The 14,265-nt window shown below is 52.5% G+C and overlaps 2 protein-coding genes across 3 annotated transcripts; one reads left to right on the plus strand and one right to left on the minus strand.

The window, feature by feature from the left end:
• Positions 1 to 360: 360 nt before the first annotated feature.
• On the minus strand, positions 361 to 4,972 carry LOC147913621 (putative protein T-ENOL). 2 transcript variants are annotated; one of them, XM_087417293.1, is made up of 5 exons: positions 4,909 to 4,972; positions 4,015 to 4,099; positions 3,575 to 3,722; positions 3,030 to 3,087; positions 361 to 550 (listed from the first exon to the last, which is right to left on the minus strand). In XM_087417293.1, the coding sequence occupies exons 2-5, from the start codon at positions 4,096 to 4,098 to the stop codon at positions 466 to 468; spliced, it is 375 nt and encodes a 124-aa protein (XP_087273419.1). In that variant the 5' UTR covers position 4,099; positions 4,909 to 4,972; the 3' UTR covers positions 361 to 465. The 2 variants fall into 2 exon arrangements, with proteins under 2 accessions (XP_087273419.1, XP_087273418.1); XM_087417292.1 differs by having other exon boundaries at positions 4,015 to 4,972.
• A 228-nt stretch (positions 4,973 to 5,200) lies between these two features.
• CDIPT (CDP-diacylglycerol--inositol 3-phosphatidyltransferase) lies at positions 5,201 to 9,329 on the plus strand. The gene is made up of 6 exons (XM_004439419.3): positions 5,201 to 5,596; positions 5,698 to 5,832; positions 6,528 to 6,681; positions 7,157 to 7,238; positions 8,025 to 8,106; positions 8,242 to 9,329. The coding sequence occupies exons 1-6, from the start codon at positions 5,554 to 5,556 to the stop codon at positions 8,385 to 8,387; spliced, it is 642 nt and encodes a 213-aa protein (XP_004439476.1). The 5' UTR covers positions 5,201 to 5,553; the 3' UTR covers positions 8,388 to 9,329.
• Positions 9,330 to 14,265: the final 4,936 nt, after the last annotated feature.

The raw sequence follows: 14,265 nt of genomic DNA on the forward strand, positions 1-14,265 counted from the left end.
TAGTAATGGGCAGGATATGTTCCCATAGGCATGAGGCCCCAAAGCTTGGAGCGGAGACCTCAGCACCAACATTGGTGGCAGAGGTGGCTCCACAGAAGGAAAGGTGGACCCTCTCAGATGCCACAGGCCTAGACCTTAAGGTGCTGGAGTTTGGCTAGAAGGCTGGGTTTGGATCCATGGGCTCATCTCTGCCAACAGGTTGACAGATAACAGGTTGATAACTGCCTGAATTAAAACCATTCCAATAATATGGATTATACCATTTGGATAATATGCCCACATATTTGGCAAAAAAAAAAGGGGAGGGGACTCCTCCCGCATCTCCACCCCAGAGAAGCCACACCAGAGCACTGGGTTGGGAGGAGGGAAGGATCTCTGCCTCTTTATTAAAGCCTTGGGTTTATGGTGGTGTCCTTGCCAGCTGAGGATGGAGAAGTGTGTGATGGTTCCAGAACACTAGAGTCTTCAGGGGTGATGCTGCTCATGTCCAGGAGTCACCCTCAAACTGAAGTGTTTAACGAGTTGTGAAAGAGGAGCTTTGAGGAATGTTCTAAAGGGACAGAATGGAGGAAAGCATGAGGCACCAAGAGTAGCACCAAAGAGGTTGGGATCATCTTCCAGATGTCAAGCTGCTAGGCACAGCTCCCTAGAAAAGAAGAAGAGCCTTTTGACTCTTTAGACCCAAGGCTCATAACTTTTTGTCCTTCCATCCTTCACTGATCCATCCAACTCTTATCCCCCACCCATCTATTTATCCATCCACCATTCTCCATCTATCCCTTCATTCATCTATCTACACACCATTCTCCTTCCATCCATTCACGCATTTATCCATATATCTACCCATCATTCCCCATCCATCTTTCCACTTATCCATCTGTCTGCCCATCCATCTATCCCTCATTCATCCACCCACCCACCCATCTCTCTTCTATCTAATCACTCACCCCCCATTTAAAGTTCTTGAAAGCAGGGACTCTATTTTGCTCACTTCTATACTCCAGCCCCTAGAGCAGTGCTGGCACATAGTAAGTGCTTACTAAATGTTCAGTGAATTTATCTATCCATTTATCCATTTACCCATTTACCTCCCCCCACCATCCACTCACACATCCCCTCACTCAACATTTCTGGCAACCTACAATGCCCTACAATTCAAGGGGCAATTCAAAGACTGTAGGTTTCCAGGTTCGTTCTTGAGGATGAGAAACGAAAAGTCTCTTGGGACCACGCAGGCCTGGCAGGTGAATGAGGTGAAGGTATCAGCTCAGGATGAAATCCTCAATCAAATGCCATTTGGGAAGGAGAGGGAAACCACTGTATGGGCAGGTAGGGCCCTCACAGAGCATCTTCTCCAAGGCTCCCATTTGACATGGGGAGAAAGGAAGAAACTTGCACAAGGCTAACTATCAAGTTAATAGCAGACTGGCTATTAAGGCCCAGGGTTTTTCTGCTACTTCAAGCTGCTTCCGACACCAAAGCCCAACTGGAAGAGATCAAATGTTCCAAAGGGACTATAAAGTCAGCTCCTTGAGGACAAAAACAGGGGCTTCTTCTCAGCTGTATTTTGCCTCTGGTCATGGTCATGACATTTGAAGTAGCAGCCCCAGTCAGAGAAATGACCATCCCCAAGGCCTGGTGGACCTGGCACGTAACAGACACTCAATCAACATTTGCTGTCAGTTCCTTCTCTGCCTTCCTCATGAACCCCTCTCTCCTCCTCTGCCAACCCCTTACATAGAGAGGTTCTCCAGGGCTCCATCCTCAGTGCCCTCTTATTTCTCACTCTGCACAAACCCTCCCAGGGCAACCACACCTTTCAACTGCCCACTCCGTCCTAGATCAGATCTCTATTACCAGCCCAGACCTGGCCAGTGAGTTTTGGAGCCGTATTTCCAACTGTCTACAGGTTATTTCCACCTGGAGTTCCCATGAGCACCTCAAACCCAATCTGTCTGAAGGCAGGAGTGTGCCTGCCATGCCCCAGGAAGAATGAGAGCCTTGGCAGCTCTCATGCCAGCCTTGGCATGACTGAGAGCAGAGTGGGGAAACAAGGGGAAGTGTTCTAGGCAATGAGATCAGAGAGACAATGGGGTGGGGGAGGACAGAGATCATGTCGGGTCTTGTAAGCCACTGAAGGACTTTGGCTTTTACTCAGAAATGCGGAACTATTGTAGAGTTCTGAGCAGAAGCATGACATCATCAGATTTAGGTTACCCAAGTCAGAAACCTGGAAGTCGTCTGATTCCTTCTTTCTTTTCCACACCATTTCTGATCAGTTACCAAGCTCAATCTTCCTGGTCTTTATTTATCGTGACTGCCCCTCCTCTCATCTCTATTCCTACTGTGATGATTCAGGACCTAATCATCTCTAGCTTAGTCTCTTGGAGTAATTCCTAACTGGCCTCCCTGCCTCTAGTCTCTCCCCTTTCCAGTTAACTCTCCCCATTCACCACCAGAGTGACTGATCTAAAATTCCAACCTCCCTTGCTCAAAACTCTTCAATGACTCCTGACCCATAGGTAAATGTCTATGGATCTTAATAAGGCACACGTAAGGTCTCTTGATTAATCCCCAGCTACCTTGCCTGCATACTCCAGCAGTTCAACTGCTCCTGGTCCCACCCTCTCCCCTGCCCTAAGAGCACACACACACACACACATACTGACACTCACTCTACTGAGACTCACCTCTGTGCCTTTGGAATACCCCTACCAGTTTTTTTCTGGAAAATTCTTTCTTCAGGTGTCACCTCCTTCAGGAAGCCCCATGATTCCTTTCCTTCCTGTCCCAACTGAGGCTGGGATAAGTGGTCTTCTTGCTGTTTCCATTTCTATTATGGGCACTTATCCATATTACATTATAATTGGCAATTTACTTGACTGGCCCCACACTAAACTGTGAACTTCAAGGGCAGAGACTATATCATTCACTTCTGTGTCCCAAGCTCCTAAAACAGGCACTGGCATTTCCTGCGAACTGTTAGGTTAATACTGAACAGCCTCGTCATCCATGGACCCAGTACATACCTTGTCACAAGTGGATGGCAGGAGGTGTGACTTGGTGCGGGTACGGTTTCTGTCTGAGCTAGAGATGGTGGAAAGGAAAGGAGAGGGCTGAGAACTCTGAATTCGAGGGTCAGATCAGGACATGGTTTAAAAATCCCCCCGCCCTGCTAGGATATTGTCAAACCCTCGCTCTCTCCCCTACAGGCTCCTCATCTTTCTCCCAGGACAAAGGCCTCTCCCTTGAAGCCTCACTCACGGGGTATTAGTGCCTCGGGTCCTGGTGAAGAACACTGGAAGTAGAGGCCCCAGTCAGAGAAATTACTATCCCCATAGCCAGAGAGAGATGTGGCTAGGGAGGAAGGGACTGCGGTGATTCCTGGCCAGCAGTGAGGAGTGGGTACTGGGTTAGTAAGGGGGGGCCACTATGCAGTCCTGGGGCCGGCTGCAAGATGGGGAAGATGGGCGCAGATCCTGGAGAGGTCAGCTGTGGTTAGGAGGGGGTCAGGGACTGGAGCTAGGGCTAAGGGAGGGTCTCTGGACACAATGGTCCTGGAGTGGGGGGTCACCGTGATTGGATATCTGAGTGCCCCGGTCTTGCATCTGTTTTTCCTTGGTGGGCACAGGGTTCATGTGGTAGCCAGCGATAAACAAGGCCTCATTAGTGAGTTCTGTGCTGATCCGGGTCAGGAGTTCCTCAGAACGGGATAATGAAACCTTTGGGGAAAGGGAAAGTCAGAGGGGCTCAGCCTGGGAGTTGCTACATGGGAGTCCTGGGTCTGGGGGCTCTGGGTCTAAGGAGTCTGGTATTCAAGGGCTGGGCCTTGAGGTTTGGCCTAGAAGGCCCTGGAAGTAGGGGGCAGTCTTTGGGGGCCTCAGGGCCTAGAGCTGGGGGCTATGGGCCCAGGGTTGAGGCTAGAGTCTCAAGGCTGGAGGTCACAGTGCCCTTAGCCTAGGAGCTCTCTACTTCATGTCACCCCCACGTCTAGAAGTCCCCTCCAACGCTCACCGGACCTCCACCCAAGGAGGCTGCAGCTTGGGACAGCCGGCTGCCCTTTTTCTCCTCATTCCTGGCAGGAGTGGATGCCATCATCCTGGAACAGTTGGAGCCTGTGTTAGGCTGAGAAACCAGCCCACTTCCCCCAAACCCATCCCACCACCATCCCCAGGGCCCAGATTTAAACAAGGCCTTTGGATGAACCATCCTGCTGTCTGTTTTTTCTCCGAAAAAAAAAAAAATTATTGCCTTCTATCTTCCTGGGGAAGGAAATGGGTGGGAACTCCCACAACTCCGACTCCGTCCCCTCGCCCCGGGGACCTCTCTTTCCTTCTTCCCACCCAAGGCCCTTCCCAAGACAAGGCAGCCGACTTGCCCACCCGACCTCGTAGATGGGTTGAAATCTTGGGCTACTCGGCAGGAGGGGAGACGAGGAGATCTAAGGAACCGCTATTATAGGTCTTGGGGGACGGGGAGTTGGAGTTGGGGAGGAAGGTTGGAAAGAGGGGGACCGGGGTGGGGCACTGCTACCCGTTGCTATAAAAACCCTGGTGTCTGCGGACGTTCCGCAGCCCCGTTGCCAGGAGATTAGGGATTCCAGAACCGGGGGTGGGGGGTGATTTTCCCAGCACGTCGTATTCGCTCTTCCTGCCTCTCCTCCAACGCCCTCAGGTCCCTCCTTGGTGGCGGTGACCCCAGCGCCAGAGGCTTGAGAAACTTGGGAGGACCACACAGGGTGGAGCCTGGGACCTAATCCTCCTACCACTAGGGGCAGGCAAGAAGCAACTTCGCCCTACACCGCCCTCCAGCCTCTCTAGTCGTCACCTAGTAGCCTGGAGCCTGCGAGAGCAAATGAGGGCCGAGAGAGGGGGCGGGGAAGGAAAAATGTGGACTGTACTAAATAACCTCGCCTCTCGAGGATGCAATGACTCGGGAAGGCGGAATCTTCTCCCCTTTCCTTTGTCTCCAGGAAGTCACACCCTCTACAGAAAGGAAAGTAGAGATATGCATCAAGGCCTCCTTCTCTTTTGACCTCTCCTTTTCAGTTCCTTCCTTTTTTCGGCGTCATCGGTTCTTTGCCCCGTCTCCCCCCTCTGTGCTTTGGTACGAGCCCATGAAAAGGGACGGAGGGAGGAAAAGGAAAAGGAAGCGGGCAGGTCTTAAAGGGGCCGCAGCCATTTTTTTAAGCCTCTTTTTCCTTTCTCCAATTTTGCAAGGCCGAACGCAGAAGAGTAGGTTTCTGGAAGCCGAGCACAGCTGGAGCAGCAGGGGCCGCAGCTGGAGGCGGGAGCGCCTGCGGGGCGGGCAGAGGCGTGGGTCTGCCCATAGGAAGGGCGTGGTGTGCGCGCGCCCTGCGCCCCGCGCACATCTGGGTCGGCCCATGCTCCGGCCGGCAGCGACTTTTAACATCTGGGGCCAGGCGGGAGCAGTAGGGGCCTGCGCGCAGTTGGCGCGGCGGATGCGCCGGGCCGGAGGGTGAGGCCGCGCAGCGGGGCTGGGACAGAGCTGGCGCTTCCAGATCCGGCCCGGGGCGACAAGAGGGCCGCCGCGATGCCAGGCGAAAATATCTTCTTGTTTGTGCCTAACCTCATCGGTGAGTGCTGCCCGCGACTCCGGGCCGAAAGGGAGGGCGAGGGTCCTTTGGCAGGCTCCCTGATCCCGCCCTGTCTGTCTCCCTCCCCGTCCCATCTCAAGGTTATGCCCGGATTGTCTTCGCCATCATTTCTTTCTACTTCATGCCCTGCTGCCCCCTGACGGCCTCCTCCTTCTACCTGCTCAGCGGACTTTTGGACGCTTTCGATGGACACGCTGCTCGAGCCCTTAATCAAGGTGACAGACACCTCCTCCCAGCCAGCCCTGGGGCCCAACAACCCTCTGCCCCTTTCCCTACCTCCTCAGGACCTCAGGGTGGGCGGGTACTCGGGATCAGAGGGCTCCCTTATTCCCGTCTCTGTAGAGAGCAGAACAGAGTGGCCTGGTTTTTAGCAGACGGGATTTAAGCTAGCTATTGAGAAGAACTCACTGATAGTGAGGAGTGTGGGATAGCAAGACTAGACATGGCAGTGACAGTGCTGGAGGCTTCTCTGAATGAAAACCAACAGGTGTACTGGGCGTCTGCTGTATGCCAGGCACAAGCAATGGTGATTCCAGAAGGCATGTTTAGAGGGAGGATGGAGAGGGCAGGGGGATGGCTTCTGGAGGGTTGACTAATTTTTTAATCTATTCTCCAGACCCACCTCCAAGACTTTCCCTAAGACTTCAAGTCTTGTCTTGAGACCCAGCCCCTTGGTTCTGGGATTGATGAGTTTCATTCTCTCCACACTCCCATGCGGCCCCATTTCATGTCATGGTGACCCTTGCCCATCAACCTCACACCCTAGGGACAGCAGCCTGTTTTCCTCCCCGGGCGTGGATGGTGGACATTTTCAATCTTCTTTTAGACTCTGCCTTAGAGTGAAACACCAAATAATGGCCCCGGTCGTAGATCCACCGCCCCTTCCCACCTAATAGTCCTCATTTTTCAGGGACCCGGTTTGGGGCCATGCTGGACATGCTGACGGACCGCTGCTCCACCATGTGTCTGCTGGTCAACCTGGCCCTGCTGTACCCTCGCGCCACCCTTCTCTTCCAGCTCAGCATGAGCTTGGATGTGGCCAGCCACTGGCTGCACCTCCACAGGTCTGCGATTCTGGGGGTGTTGACCTGTGAAGATGACACTACAGTGGGGCCGAGGGGTGGGGGTGAGACCATCCCAGGACGTCTGGGATCGCTTCAGGATTTTTGGAAGGTCTCCTTTTTAGCTCTGCTTTGTTGAAGGATCCTGGGCGAATCCTCTCTGAATCAGTTTTAGTCCTGTTTACAGTGGGATTAAGCAGTCCCTAAGACTCTTCTGACCCGATATTCAAGGATTCCAAATAGATAACAGCTCTTGCGACGGGGTCTGGGGGCTTTCGAATGTGGCATTTGAATCCTGACTCTGCCTCCAACTAGGTAATTGTGTGGCTTTGGGCAAGACAGTGGTCCTCAGCTGTGCCCCAGTGCCTCCTCTCTACAAAAGAGGCCATCCCAGTACCTAGCTGGTGAGGGTTGATATAAGGACTAGACGGGTGTTAGTGTAATGAATGCTCATGGATCCCCCTTACTTCTCCCCAAGTTCTGTGGCCCGCGGCAGTGAAAGTCACAAGATGATTGACCTGTCTGGAAATCCAGTGCTCCGCATCTACTACACCTCCAGAGTGAGCATTTCCTGCCCCTCCCTTATTTACTCAGCTTTTGCCAAGTCCTGGGCTGAGCCCTGGTCCCAGGTTAGGAAAGGGCACAGGCACGAAGGAGGGACAACCAAGCCTGGGGAGGAGAGGCCTGTAAGCTGGGGCATGGAGGGTGGGATTGGTGGGGAGGGCCTGTGTGAATTGCTCCAGGCAGCAGGTGGGCATAAGGCCCAGGTGCACTCAGGGAGGAACTGAGTGGCTGGCGAGGAGAAGAGAGGGAGGGAGAGAGAAGCCAGAGAGGTCGGCAGAGCCAGCTCTCAAAGGCCTTAGGCCATGACAAAGAGTCGTGGGAGCAGAGGCAGCCTCAGAAAGGATTTTTAGGGGCCAGCCCCGTGCGTAGCGGTTAAGTGCGCAAGCTCCGCTCCTGGCGGCCTGGGTTCGGATCCCGGGCGCACACAGACGCACCACTTGTCAGGCCATGCTGTGGCGGCGTCCCATATAAAGTGGAGGAAGATGGGCACGGATGTTAGCTCAGGGCCAGTCTTCCTCAGCAAAAAGAGGAGGATTGGCAGATGTTAGCTCAGGGCTGATCTTCCTCACAAAAAAAAAGGATTTTTAAAGAGAGAAGTGATCTGCTGAGATTGCTCTTTCCTTCCCCCATCATTGCCCCCCCCCCCGCTGTGCCCCTGTTTTCCCAGTACAGTTCCTCCCTGCTACCCATCCTCAGAGGGTTCCAGCCCCCTGTCCTTTAGTAGGGGGGCGAGGCCCCTGCCCCGCCCTCTTGCCGAAGCAGCCTTTTTGCTGTTCCTGCAGCCTGCTCTGTTTACCCTGTGTGCTGGAAATGAGCTCTTCTACTGCCTCCTCTACCTGTTCAATTTCTCCGAGGGACCTTTAGGTAGGAGATGAGGGGCTGGGTGGGAGGATGGGAGGGGGTTCTGGCCTGCACAGGGAGAGGAAGGCCACACCCTCCTGGGTCCCTCCCTCGCCTGCATCCCATTTTCTCTGTGTCGCTTTTACTCCCTTCCCACAGTTGGCTCTGTGGGTCTTTTCCGAATGGGCCTCTGGATCACTGCCCCGATCGCCTTGCTCAAGTCCCTCATCAGTGTCATCCACCTGATCACAGCTGCCCGCAACATGGCTGCCTTGGATGCGGCAGACCGTGCCAAGAAGAAGTGACCCTGGAACCTCTGGCCCCTGGCTGCCCACCTGCCCTGGGTGTCTCGCTGTGCCACACGCCTCGCCTCTCTCCTAGGAGGTCCCAGGCTCACGTCTTCCTAATGTGTTGTCCAGCCTGCTGAGAAGGGGGTCAGCCTCTTTGGCAATGTCATGTTCTCCGTAATCCTGAGGACCAATCCCTACCCCTGTGATCCCCAAGGACCTGGACTTCAGATCAGGAAGGGTGCTTAGAAGGCCCCACCCATATGGGCCGTGCTCCTGTGGCACCAAGAGGCCTGTCTGAGTACTGGGCATTGTCACACCCACTGGCTCAACCCTGGGGTCTGGCTTGGCCTGAGACCTTAGGGACACTTGAGTGCAAGAGATGGAGTAGGGGCCAGGTTTCCCAAAAGGCAGGGAGTCAGACTTCTGCCCCTGGCCAGAGGAAGTCTGTGGGTACCATGGCCTGAAGAGAAGGGACCGTCTAGATCCTTCCCCGTTGCAGTCTCCTCTGCAGAGCCCAGACTGCATAGCCCAGTCTGTCATGGCTCTGAAAGCCTCAATAATAAAGGCGGGGCTTCACTATCCTGGACTTGGTTTCCTTTGACATACTCTTGGACCAGAGCCTGGGTTGAGGGGAGCTTGGGGAAAAAGGAAGATGCATCTGGATGCTTTTCCCCCAGTTTACTGGCTGGCTCCTTCCTGTCGTTCTACAGTGACCTCGGAGAGAGGCCCTCCCTGCCACCCACGCTCATGCCATGTCTTCTTTGCACACCTGCTTTATTTTCTTTATGACACTCGCTGGCCGTCTACATTTATTTGTGTACCTCATATTTTTTTACCCCCACTAGAATGTAAACTCCACAGGTACAGACTTTTCTTGTTTCTTCTCTATCCCTACAGTGAAGGTTAACTTTATCCTGGCATATCATAGCTGCTTAATAAATATTCACAAGTAGATCAGTTGGTCTCTCAGAGTGAGGTCCTTAGATCACCAGTGGGATAGTTGTTAAAAATTCAGCTTCTGGGCGGGCCCGGTGGCACAAGCAGTTAAGTGCGCGTGCTCCGCTTCGGCGGCCTGGGGTTCACGGGTTCGGATGCCGGGCGCACACCAGCGCACCACTTGGTAAGCCATGCTGTGGCGGCGTCCCATATAAAGTAGAGGAAGATGGGCACGGATGTTAGCTCAGGGCCAGTCTTCCTCAAGAAAAAAAGGGGAGGATTGGCATCAGATGTTAGCTCAGGGCTAGTCCTCCTCACAAAAAAAAAAATTCAGCTTATTGGACCCAGTGTCAGACCTTCAGAGTCGGAATCTCTAGGGATGGGCCCAGAAGTGTGCAATTATAATAAACCCTGGGTGATTGATTCTTCTTCCCAATGATGTTGAGAATCACTGCTCCTTAAACACGTTTTGGGCACTCTCATGTAGTAGACGTTGTTCTGGGCATCTGTTCCTAACAGCTGCCCTTACCGTCTGAGCTTTCTCTGCTGTCTGGCACCAGCTTTCTTTTTAAAACTATTCAGCCTACCATATGCCAGATCCTGTGCTGGGGGTTCTTTGCAGATGTTACTCATTTTATTCTCATAATAGCTTAGTCAAGAGACCCTTGTGTCCCCGAGAGCTGAAATTTATCGGATGTGTATTGAGCCTCAACTCCTTTGCTAGGCCCAGGGGATTGGGTGGGAACTGGGCAACGAGCTTCCTAACCCTCCTGGAGGTCATAGACCAGTGAGGGGGAGCCGATCCTGTAGTTAGGGAGGTGCTGGTGAAGGGGGTGGGTATCTGAAGTAGAAAGCTGGTAGGGATTGGGGTGGGAAGGGTTAATGCAGAGGAGAGGATTGATTCTCGGCTGAGGGGTCAGGGAGGCCAGAGAGCACCCTGGGCAGCCTCGGAAATGGAAACAGGTCGGAAACAGGTCGATGTGGCTGGAACACCGAGTGCTGGGGGTTGGGGGCTGGAGAGCTGGTGAGAGATGGGGCAGAAGCCAGCTGGGGCTGAGGAGCCCAGTAGGGCATTTGGACTTTATCCTGAGGGCCACACAAAGCTACTGAAGGAATCTTTCAAAATAATAGCTAAAATATTCACATAGTAAAAAAATTAAATTGCACGCACTACAAAAGGGTGACAAAGTTGTCCGCCACCTTAAGCTCAGTTCTCCCCGGGGGCGACCAGTGCTGCTCACTGCTTATGTGTCTGTCTAAATAAATTCTTCATGCCTACATGTATATATTGCCAAATTTTAAATTTCATTTTCTATGTGTGCTATTCTGCTAACACAAGCTACCGCCGTTCCAAGTACTTTTTGCGTCCATTACCCATTTCACCTCACAATTACTCTATACCGTGTACTATCCAATAGAACAATCCTCTTATTGTGCCCATTTTCCAGAGAGGAAATCGAGGCCCTGAGAGGAGGCCAACCTGGCTGGCTTGGCTCCAGAGCCTTCACCATTAACATTTACCATACACAGCGGTCCGTGTCAGCAGTTTTCTTAATTCCAATATTTATTTGTTTAACCGGGTCCTGCCACTTGAATGATCCTGTGGTAGATCACATGGGCCCTCTTTTGGGGGCCACTTGGAGGATGAATGTTGAAGGGCAGCACAGGGACGGATTTGAACTTGAGGAAGATAGTGATTCACAAGCTGAGCTGCCCCTCTCTGCAGGCATCCACTGCCTGGCCAGCCCCCAGTCTGGGTGGGAGACCAGAGAGGTGCCCTCCCAGCTGCTGCCCCGGAGCTCTTTTTCCTTCTTGTCACCTGTCCTGTGTCCTTCATGAATCAGCTCCCCTCTCCAGCCGACGAGTCCTCTGAGCACTTGCTCGAGCCCCACAGCCCTGACTGGCTCGTCGGCTCTTTGGCCCTAACCATTTACAGTGACATCAGGAGTCTCTGACTTATGTAAACCCAGCTCTCTGTGGTCTGAAAGAGGAGAGCGAGAGATGGAGAGGAGAGGTGAGCATCTTCCACTCAAGTGGAATATGTGTCTGAGGGCTGAGCGACTAGCTCTAGAGACTCTGGGCCCCTCCCCTGCTGAGGCCTGGAGGTTAGCCTGGTGCCTTTGGTCCGGTTGCTGAACTGAGCCCAGGAGGAACCTGCAGAGTGGCCCTGTGACCTCCTGGAGGAGGGGGTGGGGAAAGACTAGGCTGAATTGGGTCCTGGAGTCACTATAATCCGTCTAGGAGACATAGTGGAGTCACATTATATGTTGCTGTGGTCTGATCGTTTGTGTGCCCTCAAAATTCCTATGTTGAAACCTAATGCCCAATGTGACAGTATTTGGAGGTGGGGCCTTGAGGACATGATTAGGTCATGAGCCCTCATGAAAGGGATCGGTGCCCTTCTAAAGGAGGCCTGACAGAGCTCTGGCCCCTTCCACTGTGTGTGGACACGGTGATAAGGTGCCAGCTGTGAACCAGGAAGAGGGCCCTCACCCGAACTCGACCGTGCTGGTGCCTTCATCTTGGGCTTCCAGCCTCCAGAACTGTGAGGAATAAATTTCTGTTGTTTATAAGCTACCCAGTCTGTGGTATTTTGTTATAGCAGCCCGAATGGACCAAGACATATGTGCAGTGATAACTTTCTGGAATTCACCTATGTGCTTTCAGACTGAATGAATAACTACCATGCAAGACATTCCATTTGCTCGTTCCACCTGGTGGGCTCTGCCTCAGAGAGGGCACGGGACAGGCAGCATGAATCTGCTGTTCCCTCTGGTGGTCTTGAATCTCCTGGCTTTCGCCCTGTGCTTAAAGTAACCCTAACTGCTGTCACAAACCTCAAGATGTATAGTGGCTCCAACATGGTAGAAGTTTATTTCCAACTCATGTCAAGTCCTAATCAGGTGCTCCTGACTGGGAGGTAGATCGCCTGAAGCAGGGATTCAGGGACTCAGCCTCCTCCTGTCTTAACAGTTTCACCATTTTCAACACACGGCTTCCAAGAGCGCCCTGCTTGCTTGCATCGTGCGGGCAGAAGAGGTGGGCGTGGAGGTTGCACAAGGCTGGTTTTAACGGAAAGGTGGGGAATTGGTACACACTACTTCTGCTCACATTCCGTTAGCCACAACACAGTTACATGGCCACATCTATGTGCAAAGCAGGTTGGGAAATAGAGATTTGTTGTGGGCCTAGGAGGAAGGGATTTGGTAAACAGTGTCTCACCATGCTGAGTGTGATTTGCCATTTAAAGACAGACTTTTCTTATACAAGGGGTCCTTAAATCAATTACTATATTTGGTATTCAACCAAAGAAAAGCCATTTGCTCCAGTGCTGGAGAAAAACAGACTGTGTTGAACTTCATCAGAGATCACACTGTTCTGTATTTTATGGGCGATTTAAGGGAACTTCAAGGGTAAATTTGGTACTTAGGGACTGTCTTAGAATCTGGCCCCAGTGTGAGCTGGAACACCACTGTTTTTCCAGCAAGGCCTGTTTTCCTTTTGCTGAGGTATATCTGGTCTCCCCCACCATACAGTCAATGCTGGGCCCATAGTCATGCATACAATTTAAAGAGCAGCTTCCCCTGTTACCTCACAGGATCTCACAGCCTTTCGAGGTACATGTAGTAGTCAGGCTAGGCTAGATTATGCTGTGGTAACAACTCCCCCACATCTCAGTTCCTTAATACAGCAAACATTTATTTCGTGCCCCTCTGCATGTCGATTGTGGGTCAGCTGTGGCTCAGCGTCATGCCATTTTCTCTCTGGGACCCACACTGATAGAGCAGCCTCTATTTGGAATATTGCCGGTCACCATGGAAAAGGCCAAAGAGAGGATGGTGATGTCACTCCTCCCTGCATTTCATTGGCCATTAGACATCCATGTGGAGACATAAAGTCATCAATTGGAAATGAGTCCAGAGCTCAGAGGTGAGATCAGGGATGGAGAAGTGGATTTTGAAGTCAGTGGTATAGAGATGATCTAAAACCATGGCCAAGAATGTAGCTAAGAACAGAGCCCAGAGGGACCCACGATTTAGAGGCTGAGCAGAGAAAGTGGAGCTGGCCAGGGAAACTGAGAAGCAGCCCCTGAGGTGGAAAGAAAAGTGGATTTGGCTACGTCCCGGGAGCCCAGTGTGGAAGAGAGGTGGCCACTGTGCTGAATGATGGGAGAGGCTGAGCAAGGGGACTAACTGCTGGGTCTAGCAACAGGGACATGACTCGTGACGCTGATTAGGCAGTTTCCACGAAGCAAGGGATGAAGACAGAAGCTAATTGGAGTGGTTTGAGGAGATAATGAGAAGTGAGGAGTGGCAACTGAGAAATTTGGCTGTGAAGGAAAAATAGAGGCGAGGTGGCAGCTGGAGGGGATGTAGGCTAAGGGGGGGTTTTCTTGTTGGTTCTACATGGAAGGGCGTAGAGCATGTTTATACACTGATGGCGATGATCCGGGAGAGAGGGAGAAGTGGACAGCGCAGGAGAGAAAGGTGGTGGGTGTAGGAGTGGATTCGAGGACTCGAGGTGGGGGCAACCCAGAGCCCAACGGCAGGAGCTGGGCTCAGTGGGACATGTCCTCAATGGGAACAGGAGGGAGGACAGAGCCCAGGTGCCGGTAGTTGCTTCTATTTTCCGAAAGAGGTGAGAGAAAGTGGGCAGGGGTGTGGGAGGTTGAGAGAAAACGTGTGAATAGTTGTTCTGAAGGGGATCGCACAAGCTAGAGAAGCACAGTCAGAGGCCGTTAGGTCTCCCTTGCAATTTGTTAATGAGTTTAAAACGAGATCAGTCAGTCCGTGGGGTGTTCCTCCTCCAGCAACATGCAGCTGTTCAGGGGCGGATGGAGAGGGCGGTAGTTGGTTTAGACGGGATGGGGCTTTTTCCACTAAGTATCATGGGTGAGGGGAGAGGCGAGGGAGTTAAGCGAAGTTTTGAGTGAGAATGAGTGAATTACACAACAGAC

Source organism: Ceratotherium simum, chromosome 26 (assembly GCF_057802395.1).
Source record: "Ceratotherium simum simum isolate JZ-2026a chromosome 26, ASM5780239v1, whole genome shotgun sequence".
NCBI classification, from domain to species: Eukaryota; Metazoa; Chordata; class Mammalia; order Perissodactyla; family Rhinocerotidae; genus Ceratotherium; species Ceratotherium simum.